This window comes from Biomphalaria glabrata, chromosome 12 (genome assembly GCF_947242115.1).
Source record: "Biomphalaria glabrata chromosome 12, xgBioGlab47.1, whole genome shotgun sequence".
NCBI classification, from domain to species: domain Eukaryota; kingdom Metazoa; phylum Mollusca; class Gastropoda; family Planorbidae; genus Biomphalaria; species Biomphalaria glabrata.
This window is the reverse complement of record NC_074722.1, coordinates 2,070,375-2,087,180: the sequence shown is the minus strand read 5'-3', so window position 1 is coordinate 2,087,180 and position 16,806 is coordinate 2,070,375. Positions and strand designations below refer to the sequence as shown.

Sequence of the window (16,806 nt, the reverse complement as noted above, 5' to 3'; positions counted from 1 at the left end):
CATTTTTTTTTGGTCTTTTTTTTTTTAGGAAGTTGAACTGAGGAACCCAATCAATACAAAGTTTATACAAGTCAGTCTGGTAATGTCGCCAGTCGTCCTTGACCCGGGTTCGTCTGCTTTCTCTGCTTGACGCTCTCAGCCGAAGGCAACAAAACCAAAATAACATTTCCTGTACCCTTTTCCCGCCCCGGAGCTGAACCAACCGTGGAAAGTCGTGCCCACTGCCCGCCTGACATGCCGACCACCACAGCGGCCTCGGAGCCGTCAACCAACACGATCAGAGTTAAGCTGACCAAGCAGAAGTATGGCGGCCTGGGCTTCCTGGTGAAACAGAGGGCCCTGAAGCCTTTCGTCTTGGTGGCCAGCATCGTGAAGGCTGGGGTGGCTGAAGAGAGTGGCCTCGTCCAGGTGAGAGAAACTTCTGGGCCAGTTGGCCACCTTTAACCCTTTAAGTTTTTGACCTGTGCTTTAAAGTGTGTGTGTGTGTCTTCTTATCTTATATATTACAGACGTTACTTTGAAAAAGAAGATAATTACGTCCTACGCATTTCATGTGTCAATGTAGTCGTGCTTATTAATCAAGGACTTAAGCTATGCTATGTCGTTGGTTTTCCTGGCTGATTCAGGCAACCCATTCCATTCTCTAATGATTAGACGAAGTGTATTTGGTGGCCCCAAATAAAATAGAAAAATACAAAATATACTGCGAAAAACAAAATAAATTATATAATATATTGAAAACCTAGCTAGTGTATTCTAGCAATAACATTGAAGACAGGTTCCTCTATGTCATCTCTAGAGCAATGTAAAGGAATCCTGTGTGAGGACCCCAGCAGTCGGAGGCCCCTAGGCGGCTGCCTAGTTTGCCTTTGCCCAAGGCCGACCCTGTCTGCGCTAGCCACAACCTGGCTCAAACACGATCCAAAGCCTGACCCAAACACTGCTCAAGAACTAACAACCTGTAATATAGAATCGAGATCTAGCGATGCCGCTACCTGGAACTTTAGCCACGCCGTGCCTACCAACATATTCAGCCTGCATAATTTAAATTTGATTAGTTATTTGCCATCTAACAAGGAGAAAACAGTATCACAACGCCGAAACAACATCGTCTCCCAAACAACAACTACCGGTAACTAGGGAGTGACGATTACACAACAAAATTCATAGCAACAAACTCTAGGATTATGGGATTAGGAAGTTCCTTTCGCCCTGGCCGCGCCGCTTTAATTCGAGCAGACAAACAAACAAATTGGGAAAATGGTCTTGCCGCGAATGCTACATTTGAAACCTCCCCCACAAGATTATTATTATTATATTGTTATAGCTTTTATATAGCGCTACTTTCATGCTTATAGCATGCTCAGAGCGCTATGGTCCAATCTCATTTGTGGACCTGTGGGGGAGGGGGGTATCTAGGAGTTGGTTTTCCGTGCTGCCTTTAGGCGCTCAGTAAACACAACTCAGCCCGAGTCGGGTGTCGAAACCTCGAGCCCCCTTCTAGGTAGCCAAGCCAAGCCAAGTTCAAGCGCACTCTCGACCACGCTTCCCACAAGATAAAAATGAATTTCGCCTAGAAAGTAACGCAAATGACCTCGCAAACAGCGGCTTTATTTACGATACGTTTGGTAAAATATGTCGGTCACATCTGGGTCTAAGTCGCAACATAATATACTGCGCTTTTCTAATCCTCAGTCTCAAAGGTTCGTCTAGTTATTACAAATATTACGCCGATTGCTCTGAACTAGATCAAGTTTCAGGAAAAACAACTTCTCTCACAATGAAATGCACTTTCCCCGCTTTTCTTCTGTGAAATCTTCACCCGGCTTTGCGAAGTTTCTCACTTCTGCTAAGTTGTTTGTAAGAAACGCAGGGGGGCTGATAACTATCTCAACGCCCCATGCTGCTTGTGCCCCCGCCCCTTTGATTTAAAGCCTTCAACACCCGAGTAGAATGACACTTGGCGAACTCTTGCTAACTGCTTTACCAGAGTTGTCATGTATATGACATCTGATGTCATGTCGGCGTCTTTCTTACAACCTTTCCTCAACTTGACTGTGGGTGGCATTTCGTGGACATGTGATGACAACACTGACATCTTTGTGTGGGTCTGGGACCGATGTCTGGGGCCGATTTCGCTGGAGTCTAAGGAGACTTTGCGTTTATTTCTTTTTTGGTATTTTTTATTGTTATTATTATTATTATATCTTTTATATAGCGCTACTTTCATGCTAATAGCAATCTCATTTGTGGACCAGTGAAGGGGGTATCTAGGAGTTGGTTTTCTGTGCTGCCTTTAGGCAATTCTGCCCGAGTCGGGTGTCGAACCTCGAGCCCCTTTCTAGGTAGCCAAGAAAAGCCAAGTTCAAGCGCACTTAGCCTCTCGACCACGCTTCCCACAAAAAAAAGAGTGTTTTTTAAATATATCTAATTTTTATTTGATTGCGTTAAAAAATATTCTGATAGAAAAAAAAATTTAAAATCTAAATACATCTTTAAAATAATAAATCTTGATAAACAGGGTTTTAAACTAAAGTAGCAATAATACATTGGAGGCTAAGCCTAAAACCATAAAAGCGTAACTTACAAATTCAAAAACACAAAGTACTGCAATGCTCAGAGAAAAAGATAAAAGCGCATTTCATATTCCATACGCTAGGAAAAATTCGTACAAGATCTCCTACTTCCCTAGTGCCCTTAGACCAAGTTAAGTTAGCTGTCTTTAACAAGTGCGACTAGATTAGCACATTCGATGTTAGGTAGATATATCCGCACTGTTATCAGCAGCAGACGCCTTGGCAGGCTTGGTCATGTTGACAGAATGCCAGTAGGTCGACTCCCACAAGACATTCTGTATGATGATCTAATAGAAGGCAGGAGAGCCATTTGGTCGCTTAAGGTATACTGATGTTTGCAAACGCGACATGAAGCTCTTCGAAATTGACACCCACAGTTTGTAAAAAGAGGCACTGGATTGATCCACATGGAGAGCGAGCATAAAAGAAGGGTCCTGGATTGCAGATGGCGTACACACCAGAAGTAAAAAAGAAGGGTGAAATGCAGCAGGGCCTAGTGATTACAAAAAAAAAACACTCTGACAATTCATGTCAGTGGTTCGAGTCCTCCTGGGGGGGCTTACCTGTGTCGCCCATATTTTCTTTGCCGTCCTCCCTTAACAGCCTTGGTACCTGAGTGCTGCTCTTATTATAGGCTACACGTCATGATTATAAAACGTGAACACGTCATTTGGTCTATCACTATGATATTAGCCAGACGATCATGTCACCGACGAGCCCCTGCGGCGGTACTATCTGCAGACAACCTGCTCACCCAGCGTTCAGCACGAGCTATTTATTAAGAGATACAGACGTCTATATCCGTGCACTCAACCGCAGTGCCACGCGCTCGTCAGGCTCAGACCTGTACTCTTTCATTTTCATCCAATTATAAAACTCTTCCATGTTAGCATTCGCCAAGTTGTATGATTTAGTCTCGCAATTTGAAAACAATTAAAAAAAAGAGACTCTATTTTTAATTAGCACTCTAATCAAGGGAGAATACTGTCTTCATGACGCAACGCTTGAGAGTGACGCGTGTCAAGGTGTTGCCTTGTGATTATTTCATCATATATATATATCACGTGATATCTAAAAATAAACTTCCAAGATTAGGCCCTATACTTGTAGTAAAAGTTCTCCTTTATCTTCGTTGGGAGGTGGGTCCTGGTGGGAGTGGGGTCATCGCTAATAATTCTCGTTGTGTGACTAGGGCTCACTAGGGCGATCAGTGCTAGACGGTTGCCGAACTCTCTCCAGGTTTTCTTCACTCCCAAAACATGCGTCACACCAGGGTAGACTCTGGGGTGCGCTAAAAAATTTACAAAATCGGAAATCCCAGTTTTTATCACGATTCGAACTCCAGAGCCTTTGCTTCGGTAGCCTAAATCATTTGGCAATTTTTCGTAGACACACGAAAAGAAGATTCCTAAGTGCACCGTCGAGGCTCAATCTCGGGTGGCCCTGTTATGTCGCCCAACGCTCTAACCACCTCAACCAGCGAGTCCAGTTTCTCTGTTCCTCTTGCAGATTGGAGACATCATCCTTCGCATCAATGACATCGACCTGACGGAGATGAGCTACGCCAGTGCGATAGAGGTCCTCAAAGCTGTGCCTATAGACACCTCAGTGGTTCTGTTGTTGCGAGGCCCAGAAGGCTACACAACCTATTTACAGGTGAGTGATAAAATCAAAACGCACTTACACAAACCTATAAGTCTCAAACCAGTGACCTACAACCCCAAAAAGGGTTGTCGAAATATATCTGTATCTCTGTTCGTCAGCCTTTTTTTTTTCCCAGAACAAACTTTGAAGTTGTCGGCTGCGAGGCCGGATGTACCCATAGGCAACACTTAGCTATCTCTTAGGAACATTTTCCCCAAAGAGCATAAAAAGCCTCCGCGCTGTGTCTAGTGCAGATAAGACTAAAGTCTAAATCAGACGTTACTTCAAAAAAGAAACGGATTACGTCCTACGCGTGTTCCTAGGTCAATCTAGTCATGCATGTTAATCAATGACGTAAATTCTGCCAAGTCAATGGTTTTCCTGGCTGACTCAGGCAACCCATAACACATGCGAAAGGGCAACAATGCAGAAAATATTCAACGCTGATGAAATTTGCAGAACAATACGTAATGAATAGAAGCGTCAAATGTCGCTAGCTTAAGTATCTACTCCAGAAACTAAAGCCGACCTCTGTCTTAAGCTGCCAAGAGTATTCGGTGTTTTCTTTCGTTTCGCTTCCACTTCTTGTTTTTTAAGTCACATCCAAAAGTTTAATTGGATCATGAAACAAATAATTTTTCGCGCCCAATTCGTAATCGTATCCCAACAGGTTGGCTTCTGTTTATTTGGCATTCAGGCTAAAAAAAAGAGTTTTAAACCTTGACCAATAAACAATGTTCTTGACTGACGTCTAGATCTAGAAATTCTAATTAGACCTCGATATTGGCTTACTGCTCATTTAGAGGAATATTTTCGTTGGATATTCCCTGAAATTGAGCAGAAGCGAAGAACAGATCGCTGAATAACTTATTTAACTACACACTAATTATGTCTCCAAAAGAATGATTCTGATATAGCATTTCGGGAATCATTTCGATCCACTGGGGACTGCAATAATGTATGCTATTTCGAAGAAGTGCTGAGTTGAATTTGTGACTAAATATGCAGTTGCAGTTCAAGGTCTTTTATTGAATAGAAAATCTTTAGAATTGGTTGGGGGGGGGGATAGTTCAGAGGTCAAGACACACTTTGCTTGACTTTGATACATTATAAGTAAAAAAGTTAGATGGATAGTGACTCGATAATAACAGCATGTCTAAAAAAGAGTCTGACTAATTTATAGGTACGCAAGTTATGTAGGTTAGTGGCACTGTAGACAGAAGTAATGAGATAGAGCTGACAGATAGGGAGAGAGATATGTGGGAAGATAGAGAGAGCTGACAGATAGGGAGAGAGATATGTGGGAAGATAGAGAGAGCTGACAGATAGGGAGAGAGATATGTGGGAAGATAGAGAGAGCTGACAGATAGGGAGAGAGATATGTTGAAAGATAGAGAGAGCTGACAGATAGGGAGAGAGATATGTTGAAAGATAGAGAGAGCTGACAGATAGGGAGAGATATATGTGGGAAGATAGAGAGAGCTGACAGATAGGGAGAGAGATATGTTAAAAGATAGAGAGCTGAAAGATAGAGAGAGAGATATGTTGAAAGATAGAGAGAGCTGACAGATAGAGAGATATGTTGAAAGATAGAGAGAGCTGACAGATAGAGAGAGATATGTTGAAAGATAGATAGAAAGAGAAAGAGATGTGGAAAGATAGATGGAGCTGATAGATAGATAGATAGATAGATAGATAGATAGATAGATAGATAGATAGATAGATAGATAGATAGAAAGAGAGAGAGAGAGAGAGAGAAAGACAGAGAGAGAGAGAGAGAAAGAAAGAAAGAAATAGAGAGAGAGAGAGAGAGAGATGTTGAAAAATAGAGGAAGCTGAGATCTAAAAAGAGACACGGTACGGGTGGGTCGTTTTAATTTATTTCCGCTGAGCCTTAACTTTGTTTAGCAACTAATGGTTAACATTAAAAGATGCCAACTTACAGCCCGCGGGCACTATCCTGCCTACACATTGTTTCACGTGTAGACACATTATTCATTAAACCGGACAAGACATGAATCTTATCTTATCTTATATAATCCAAGTCACTGGTTTTCCTGGCTAGCTCAGGCAACCCATTCCATGCTTTAATAGCACTAGGGAAGAAGGAGTATTTGTACAAATTTGTCCTAGCATATGGGACGAGAAATGTGCCTTTATCTTTGTGTCTTTCAGAGTATTTTATTAAATTTTGTTTTTGTATTTGAAGCTTATGGTTCAGTGTTTTATGTATAATTGCTACTTTACTTTTGAGTCTTCTGTCCTGAAGGCTTTCTAAATTTAGTGATTTTACTAATGGTGTTACTCTAGTCAAATGTGAAAATAAAACAATTAGTTTTTTAATCGAAGGTGATTAATTACTTTGTTTGATATCGAAATAAGGGGAATAAATGCTACTGAATGAGATATGTGGATGTATATATGGATTTAACCCCCTCTTTATATTTTAACACATTTTTTTCTCCCACTTCCCATTCTCGGGTCCAGTTGACAATTTGTATAATTATTCATACTCGATGAGAATACACGAATCAATCCAAAAAATTAACTTATTAGTCAATCATTTATTACTTGTTAATTTATTTTGTTTTATGTAGCAGAAAGGGGGCTAAACCCTGTAATTTTCAGATAAATGTCTGTAATTAGCGGTTCTTTCCTTTAGATAAGCTATATTATTTTTTTAACATTCTTTTTTTCTTTTGTTTGTTTTTAATTTCTATCTTAGACTCGGTCTGATGTATAATCGTTGTGATTAAGGTCATTGTACATCTATCTCTGGTGCTTTGTACATTTCCACGATTTTCCAACTTTCCAATAGTTTATAGCAGTGATGCCCAACCTAATTCAATCTGCGGGCCATTTTAATTTCCAACACTCATCTCGCAGGCCACATGATGGAAAAGATACAAAAACCTAATGAAATTGACCTGGAACTATTTTGTATCTTGTACTTCCATTAATTATGGGGGCATTTGAATTTTCTTTTTACGCGTCAGAAAATGGCGTAAGTTCTGGTAATGTTATTTAAAAAAAAAAACAGCCACACCTTTTATAAAACAAACATTTTGGCTAGCATGTTATTCTGTTCCATAAAAAAAGTAAAGATCCATTCACTTTTCCTGGTAGATTCTATATTCTGCCTAGGTAGCAATACATTAAAACAAAATCGAGGGCCCTATCTTAGGTAAAGATACATTTTCAACATTTGTAAAAAGGGGGAGGGGATTTTCTATATTTTGTGCTTACGTTTTGATGGGCCGGAAGGTAGCACGTCGCGGGCCGGATGTGGCCCGCGGGCCGTATTTTGGGCATCAGTGGTTTATAGCATCAGTGTGCCGATTTTGAGTCTATTCCGACAATCGTCGAAGAAAGATAATTCGTTTTGGTACTTTCTCTCTTTTCTAAAGTACTCTCTTATATTATAACAATAGTTTCAGATTAAACTAGCTCGTCACCTTGCAATAACACGTTAATGAAGTAAACTATGAAATATATTTTAAAAAAATATAACTATTAAATATAAAAAGAAGCAGCAATTATGCATAATCATGTGCCTATATCAAGAACAAAGAATATGAACCTATATTCATTCAACTTTCAACTCCTGTTATTGGGTAATCTGGTTAAATCCAAACTGTTAGATGCATACATTATGCCATCTTGTAAATGCTGATAATGAGAAACATATTTTTTTTGTAATGTCCATTATTCCTTAAAATTAAAAGTACTGTAAGGGAATTATTAGAAGCCAACTGTGGCAACTATGTAAATGTTAACTTGTCTATTGTTTTAAACAAGCTGCCAAAACTAAAAAATAAAATGAAATAAATCTTGAACTTGATTATTGTTTCCGAATACAGAAATCTTGTTTGGGCTAGCTGGCTCAAAGCTCTACATAATAATAAGGTGTTTGATCCTGATCACTTAGAATTGACATTTAGGAAAATTATTGATTTTAGGGTAGAGAATATCAAGTTTGATTTTCATATGCTTGTACAATACTCAGGCAGTATTCCAGAAATGGGGTGTTGGGGGTCAGGGATATTTGATATTGTGTTGATTGTTCTGGGGTAGAGGATACTTGTATCATTTTTCTGTCTCTAGTGGGTTCAATGAATGGGTAGCATGTCTTTGATATTAAATAATATTTCTATTACTATTATTATATTTTTAGGTTAATCACTTTTCAATTGTTTATGATTTAATACTTGTGAATTATGAGAACTTACAAATAAAAATCTATATTAAAAAAAGGCCCACAAAAGAGGCAAGAGGGCCCATAAAAGAGGCATATAAAGCTAAAAAAGAGGCAAAGAAAAGAGGCCCAAGGCCCAAGGATTCCTATGATGATAAAACTAATATTGAATATCGCAAATTCTGAGGTTTCCTATTAAAAAAAAATATATATATATATATTCCAGTTAAAACGTTTAAGATCATAATTGGTGGCGAGCCCAAGTTTCGCATTTGTTACACCCACAATCGTAATAAAAATAAATCGGATTTTACGGTCTCGGCTGTCCCCAACCCTCAGACCTTTCGCATCGGTCAGCTGACCATGTCACGTGCCAACACGGTCCATGTCCTTCCCTTCTCCGACAGGCGCGGCCATGTTAAGTCCTCATGACATCTGACACTCAGTTAGCCAATCAGATTGTCTATTTGACCACTCCACTGATTGAAGGTACTGGGGGGGGGGGGGAGAGAGAGAGCAGTACCAAAGCCCTGGACAACATTACCCAGTTAATGATCTGACCAAATGCTAACATTTGCTGAAGGAATTATTCATGGATTGGAAATGTGTGAACCATTTCAATTAAATTTATAAGATCAAATAAGAACAAAGAGCGACCCGTGGATATATAATAAGTCAGGGGACACAATCTGTTCCATGACAGTTAGATTGGCGATTTTCACAACAAAAGTTAATCGCAGTAATCTGCTCTTTGTCTCATCCTTGAGTTTTACGATCCTGTTTAACTCCATAGCCTCTCTCTTTCTCTCTCTCTCTCTCTCTCTCTCTCTCTCTCTCTCTAATCCATAATGCCTCTCTTTCTATCCCACAACTTCTCTCTTTGTGTCCCATAAGCTCTTTTTGTGAGATCCGGATAGCGAAAGTGGATGTTAAACATCTGGATGATTCTACGCGATGGCGCCAAGTCAAGTTCAATGATTCGAGTCATCCTTGGGGCTTCTCTATGATTGGGGGCTTCTCTATGATTAGGGCTTTACTATGATTGGGACTTGTCTATGATTGGGACTTGTCTATGATGGGGACTTTTCTATGATTGGGGCTTGTCTATGATTGGCGCTTTTCTATGATTGGGACTTGTCTATGATGGGGACTTTTCTATGATTGGGGCTTGTGTATGATTGGCGCTTTTCTATGATTGGGGCTTGTCTATGATTGGCGCTTTTCTATGATTGGGACTTGTCTATGATTGGGACTTTTCTATAATTGGGGCTTGTCTATGATTGGGGGCTTTTCTATGATTGTACTATGATTTTCTTTACCCTCTTCCCCCAATGCCTTGGTACCACAGTTCTGCCATTATTCAATGTTCCTCCCGTGTCCTGCTTATTTATATATTGCTTCAGCTCTGACAAATAGCTTCAGGATCCTTTTTCTGTTTCATTAGTTTTATCCCAGAATGTGACAGACATACTTCATGGGCATCAAGTCTCTCTGTGTGTCACTCTAAGCTGGTGGGCACATTAATTAATTAATAATTAAAATGATAAGATGATAGAATAATTAATAAATAATTAAAAGTAACGCTAATCTCTATTATCCATGAGAAAAATTGTCTTACATTTTGTGTGTTAACTCTTTCTCTCCTATTTGACGATAAAATCGTTGATTTGACAACATTAAATTAATTTTTTTTTTTATAAACATTAATTTTGTGTTATATAAGAAGAACTAGCACTCCCCTTCAATTCTATACCAAATAAAATATTTTCTGTAAACAAAGTTATAGAAGTTAAATTATAACAGGAAAGTCTGCTGTAAATAAACAAAACGAATAATGCCGTCGGATCGTGACCTCCGTGTCGAGGGTGCCGGTCGCGGATCATGGAAAATAACTGAGGAGAGAAAGACTTAATCGCAAAACGGTAGCAACAAAATAATATACATTTCACATCAATCAAACATCAGATAAGTGATGCCTGACGGTATGACAACGTATATTTAGATTATTAAAATGGTTAGCAGTAAGTGTGCATCTGTTCACACAGTCCCCTTTATATACTGCATCTAGGCCAGCGGTTCGCAACCTTTTAAGCTCGGCGACCCCTTTTTACAATCCCCCACTCTGCCTCGACCCCTCTCTCCACACACACACAGCAACGGAAGAGAAGGCAATAGCAATCCATATTTTCGATGGTCTTAGGCGACCCCTGGTAAATGGTCAATCGACCCCCAAGGGGGTCGCGACCCACAGGTTAAGAACCCCTGATCTAGGCCTATTTATTAACTCTTTATCTCCATAATTATGTTTCCACGTTCTGACAGAATTGTTCATTTTTTTCACATTTGTACATTCTACCCTGTTATGATTCAACTTCGATAACATTTTTGTTTGTTATCTGAAACGCTTACCTTTGGTATAGAATTATAGGAGAAGACATGCTCTTTTTATAGAACACAAGCTATACTCTCTAAAACCAAAAATTAATTTAATTTCATGGGGTCAAATCAACGATGGTATCGTAGATTAGGAGAGAAAGGATGGCTGCCTGGTCGTGCGGTTTGCGCGCTGGACTGTCGTTCAGATTTATCGATGGTCCAGGGTTCAAACCCTGCCCGCTCCCATCCCCCGTCGTCCTGCGGGAGGTTCGGACTAGGAAGTAATTATCTTCAACTTTGAAGGCTTATCCGAATCATGTCAAACATTTTACAAACATTTGTACAAGAGTTAATAATTCGAAACTTCAAAATAGATGGAAACAATTTTTTCTCCATCCCCTTACAAAAAAAAAATATTTAAAAAAATGGGCATTTTAAAATTTTGAACGCAGGAGACCATGACCCTCGCGGCGGTATTGAATCCAAACCAGATGCATACAAATAGAGATCTTATCTTATCTTATATAATACAGACATTGCTTCAAAAAAAGAAGATGATTACGTCCTACGCGTCATGCATTTAGTCATGCATATTAACCAATGACTTAAATTCTGCCAAGTCACTGGTTTTCCTGGCTAGCTCAGGCAACCCATTCCATGCTCTAATACGCACTAGGGAAGAAGGAGATCATCCAATCCAGACTAATTTTTGTTTGGTATCATTAAAGAAAGAAATAAGCCAACGTTGCGTTTCATATGCTCGGCAATCAGTTAATATCTTAACAAATCTGTGCTATCGCACCTTTGTTTTTTTTTGTTTTCCTCCGAAATATGTATTTAAAAAACAAAAAGGGGGGGGGGGATGACACGCTCCGGCGACCACATTAAAAGAATTACATCCAATTAAGCATTATTCGAACTCAAAACTCTTTTTTTTAGTCAGCTCTCTCTGAGGACAGAAGAACCAGGCTATCAGATTCTATCAGACGAGCCATTTGTATAGACATATTTCCCTTAAGAAAAAGAAACTTCTAAAAAATAAATCAACTGAAGAATCCCCCGTTTTTCATTTCCAGACATTACCCGAAGACATGCACATGTAGCCAAGATAAATGCATTCGATAACTTTGTCCTTGACCTACATTTTGTAACAAACTTTGGAACTGTCTCATCAAAGGACCCCCTTATGTCATACAAAATATTTCTATGACATTTATAACAAGTTTACATTAAAAAGTTAATTTCTGGGTGTTCGCTGGCCCGTAAAGTAAAAAAAAAAAAAATTTCTTTCAGAAAGTCTTGTAAAAAGTGTTTTTTTTTTAAATTACTGTTTAATATGCTAACCAGTCCAGTTCCATCAGTTTTTTTTTACATCTGTAAAAAATGTCGTGAAAATTCGTGAAGACAGCACAGCATTGGAAGAAGCGTCTTAACAGAAATGTACGTCTCATGCTTCAGCTACAAAGCCATTCCCAGAATGCAGCAGAACAGTTCGTACACAGGTGTTACCTGGCAGATACAGAGCCATTCCCAGAATGCAGCAGAACAGTTCGTACACAGGTGTTACCAGGCAGATACAGAGCCATGCCCAGAATGCAGAAGGACAGTTCGTACACAGGTGTTACCAGGCAGATACAGAGCCATGCCCAGAATGCAGCAGAACAGTTCGTACACAGGTGTTACCAGGCAGATACAGAGCCATGCCCAGAATGCAGCAGAACAGTTCGTACACAGGTGTTACCAGGCAGATACAGAGCCATGCCCAGAATGCAGCAGAACAGTTCGTACACAGGTGTTACCAGGCAGATACAAAGCCATGCCCAGAATGCAGCAGAACAGTTCGTACACAGGTGTTACCAGGCAGATACAAAGCCATGCCCAGAATGAAGCAGAACAGTTCGTACACAGGTGTTACCAGGCAGATACAGAGCCATGCCCAGAATGCAGAAGGACAGTTCGTACACAGGTGTTACCAGGCAGATACAGAGCCATGCCCAGAATGCAGCAGAACAGTTCGTACACAGGTGTTACCAGGCAGATACAGAGCCATGCCCAGAATGCAGCAGAACAGTTCGTACACAGGTGTTACCAGGCAGATACAGAGCCATGCCCAGAATGCAGCAGAACAGTTTGTACACAGGTGTTACCAGGCAGATACAGAGCCATGCCCAGAATGCAGCAGAACAGTTCGTACACAGGTGTTTCAAAGATGCAGAGGCAAAACCTAACCCCTCTCCTCCCTCTCGGAATGACAGAAGCTCAAATCCTCTCTTGCAAAAGCCCTGGATAGATACCTTGCTGTCTTGCGTAGTGCATACACGTCACCATACAGGTCGAGAATTTTTGGTTTTCCAGACCTGCCGAGACGGAGATCAAAATACTTGAAAAAAAATAAATTACATGACTTATCTAAACTAATTAATACAATTACATTTAATATAAACTTTGCTTTTTTAAAAGAGTTTTTAAAAATATTTTTTTCTTGTTTTAATTGTAATGCTTACATGTCTAAGAAAAATACTGAGTGTCAAATGGCATGAAAAAATACCAGATACTGAAGTCCTTCGAAGAGCGGGTCTGCTAAGCATCCACACAATCCTGATGCAGTCCCAGCTGCGATAGGCAGGACACGTCTGTAGAATGGAAGACCGCGAATCGCAAAACGACTCCTGATTGGCCAATTAAGTTGAAGAAAACATGCAAGTGAAAGAAAGCGCTCGTAAGGCGGACAAAGAAAACGCTACAGGGACACACATAAAGCTTCTCTGAAGGCGTTCAGCATAGACCCAGCCACCTGGGAGTCAGAGGCACATTACAGAGCATCATGGCGTCGCGCTGTGAAAACTGGCGCACAGGTTGCTGAGGAAAAGAGAACAACGCTGGCAGAAGAAAAGCGCCAGAGAAGAACAGCAAGGCCAATGATACTAGCTCCAGCTGGAATAACCTGCCCAGTGTGCGGCCGAACATTCCGGGGCTCACATAGGTCTCATCAGCCACACGAGAAGGCATAAAACCCCAGTGCAAAGCCCTCAGCCCCCTGGATGACAAATTGGTCATCATTGAACCACGATGGACGAACTATATTGTTACGATCTTCTCTATCAGGCCTTCTGTAAACACTGCTAATCACAACACAGCTAACACAAGAACTTGACAACAAAAGCTTCAATAAACAATGTGACGGTTTTATTACAAATACATCAACAACAGCCAATACAACACAATTGGCAGCACTAACTTCAAATGCTTTCTTGTACACAATAGAACTGCCAACTAATCACTACAAGTCTTTCTCTGTCTACTTCCAGACTCGTACAGCTACATTTTCAAGGACTTATTTTGTAGCACACTGTCCTTACTGCCTTGCTGCCTGGACTCAACTGTCCTTTCTCACACACTGTCTCTCGTCTCTAAAGGCTTTTTGGTCACATGACCACAGCACAGGTCATACTTGCGTGAACTAGCAGTACTGTCCCTTGTCTATCCAACCGTTGACACGTTGACCTGTGTGATTGGCCTGAGTCGTGTGTATCAGTAGGCCGAACACACATTAACCCTTTCAGTCCGCCGCTGGAGTTACTACAACATATAACATTATGGATCTAACTGAATTTGTTATTAAATTTTGATGTAACACATTGATTGGTTAAAATTGATTGTTTCTGTAAACATTTTTTATGCTTCATCCACTAAAATAGTCTATAAGATATTTTCGATTAGTTCAAAGTTCTATTACAAACATATTTTATTTTGATGCAAATATCTCGTTTGCCTTTTTGTACTTGCAGACGACATTCCAAGAAAATGGACAGCCAAGGACAATACGAGTCAGCAAACCTGTGCACGAGTCCATTATGGGCAGGATTAAGAAGACCTTCACAGGCTCGTCTGCCCAGATCTCTCCGGTCAAAGGTCTTAAGAGACTCTGCAACGGGGAGGTGGACCGTAAGAAGGGGGAAGGTGAGATTGACAACGACGTGGACTCCACGGGCGGCGTCGGCTGCGAGTACGGAAACCTGGTTTCTATTGAAGAGACAGAGGGTGCCGCTGGGGCGGTGGAACATAAGCCTGGGGATGGTTTCCAAGCCAAGAACGGGGATGTTTCGAAAAGTTTCGTGCGGTCTGAAGCCTCCAAGTTTCTGTTTAAAAACGAAGGGAGAGTAGAGTCAGAGGAGGAGACTGTCCTAGACAACGGGGCTGTGGGGTCACCCAAAATTGTGCTCACCAGCCCCAAATCTAAAGGCTCCCTGCCCAGGGCGCAGACTTACGATTCTGGGGTGGGAGACAGCGGCAGGGGCGGGGTGTGCAGCCCGTGCCACAAACGAGCCATCGAGATCGTCCAGGACGCTGACGAGATCACGGTGGTCGTCCGGGGCGACGTCAGCGTCCGGAGCGAGGACTTGTCCGACCCGAACTCTCCCCGGACCTTCATCATCAGCACCCAAAGGCACAACCACAGCTGCAGCAGCAGCAGCAACAACAACTCGACGGCGCCCACGGCTCCACCTGCTCCCGCACCGGCCGAGAACCTGTGCAGCACTGCCAACATCGCTACAAGCATCGGCAACTTAGCAGACGACACGTTTTCCACTACGGGGCCCATGTCGCCCAGAGGTTCCATCTTCAGTAACGATTTAGCAGGCGGTAGGACAAGTCCATCTTCTGGGGGCCGGACCAGCCCATCTAAGAGCCCGGTGACCAGCCCTACGAAGGCCTCCAACGGCGAAGATGAATTCGGACGTGGCAGAAGTAGTGACAGAATGAAAAGGTAAAATTTTTTTTTTCAAACGATCCAAGTCATTACCAAATTAATTAAAATAATTGAATCTATCATCAGTTTTTTTTTGTTCACATTCTAGAGTTAGGACTGCTTCAAATCACAATTCATATGTTTTGATGAAAATCACTTCTGCGGAGATGTACATGATGAACTAGATAAAGTAATAACTTGTGTGTGTGTGTGTGTGTGTGTGTGTGTGATATAGAGGGGTAACAGTTATGTGGGGATATCTGCTGGACAAGTTTGTATAAATCAAATAAGAACATATAACTAAAATGTTATTTAACCTTGGTTAGGCCCTATAATAGAATATGCATCCTCTGTTGGGGACCCCTCAACTCAAGAAAACATTAAGAAACTGGAACATATAAAAAATTGAGCAGTGAGATTCATAACAAACGAATATTCACATTGGACTATAGTAACGCCTTTAGTAAAATCACTAAATTTAGAAAGTCTTCAGGATAGAAGACTTAAAAGTAAAGTAGCAATTATACATAAAACACTGAACCATAATCTTCCAATACAAAAACAAAATTTAATAAAATACTCTGAAAGACACAAAGATAAAGGCACATTCCTCGTCCCATATGCTAGGACAAATTTGTACAAATGCTCCTTCTTTCCTAGTGCTATTAGAGCATGGAATGGGTTGCCTGAGCTAGCCAGGAAAACCAGTGACTTGGCAGAATTTAAGTCATAGGTTAACATGCATGACTAGATGCATGACGCGTAGGACGTAATCATCTTCTTTTTTGAAGTAACGTCTGTATTATATAAGATAAGAGATGATAAGACAGTGTGTGGCGATATAAGTGTTGCTTTTTTGTGACAAGTTCTGTGACGATGTTTATAGTTTTGATATCAAGTAATCAGGCCATGTTTTTTTTGCGTATGGAAACATGTTGCGTATGTTGCGGGAGCGGGAGGGTCGAAATAAAAAAATCTCCAGTTGATTGTCCGAAATATGTTTTTATATAAAATATTACGCCATGTCATCTCATGTTATTGTGTCGAATGTCAAACTGCATGGATCCCCAGAGAGGGCAAGCTCCCCCGGGGCACTTAACTCCGAGCTGTATGGCAAGCAGTAATGTGGCGAAGAATACGTTTCATGCCCAGGGATAACCATTTTGAGCCGATATTTGTGGTTTAGGGATAGCAATAGTATGACAATATTTGTGATTTTGGGATAACGGTTTTGATACAACAACTTATGGTTTCGGTATGACAGT

General features: G+C 40.9%; 1 protein-coding gene across 4 annotated transcripts in view; it reads left to right on the top strand.

The window, feature by feature from the left end:
- The window catches only part of LOC106079466 (nitric oxide synthase-like), a 229,719-nt gene that overhangs the window by 113,534 nt on the left and 99,379 nt on the right, over nt 1-16,806 (top strand). For all 4 annotated transcript variants that reach the window (XM_056005594.1, XM_056005595.1, XM_056005596.1 and 1 more), the window contains 3 exons: nt 29-408; nt 4,086-4,232; nt 14,580-15,559. In XM_056005594.1, coding sequence (XP_055861569.1) covers nt 235-408; nt 4,086-4,232; nt 14,580-15,559 — 1,301 coding nt within the window. In that variant the 5' untranslated portion in view covers nt 29-234. The remainder of the gene's footprint in view (nt 1-28; nt 409-4,085; nt 4,233-14,579; nt 15,560-16,806) is intronic.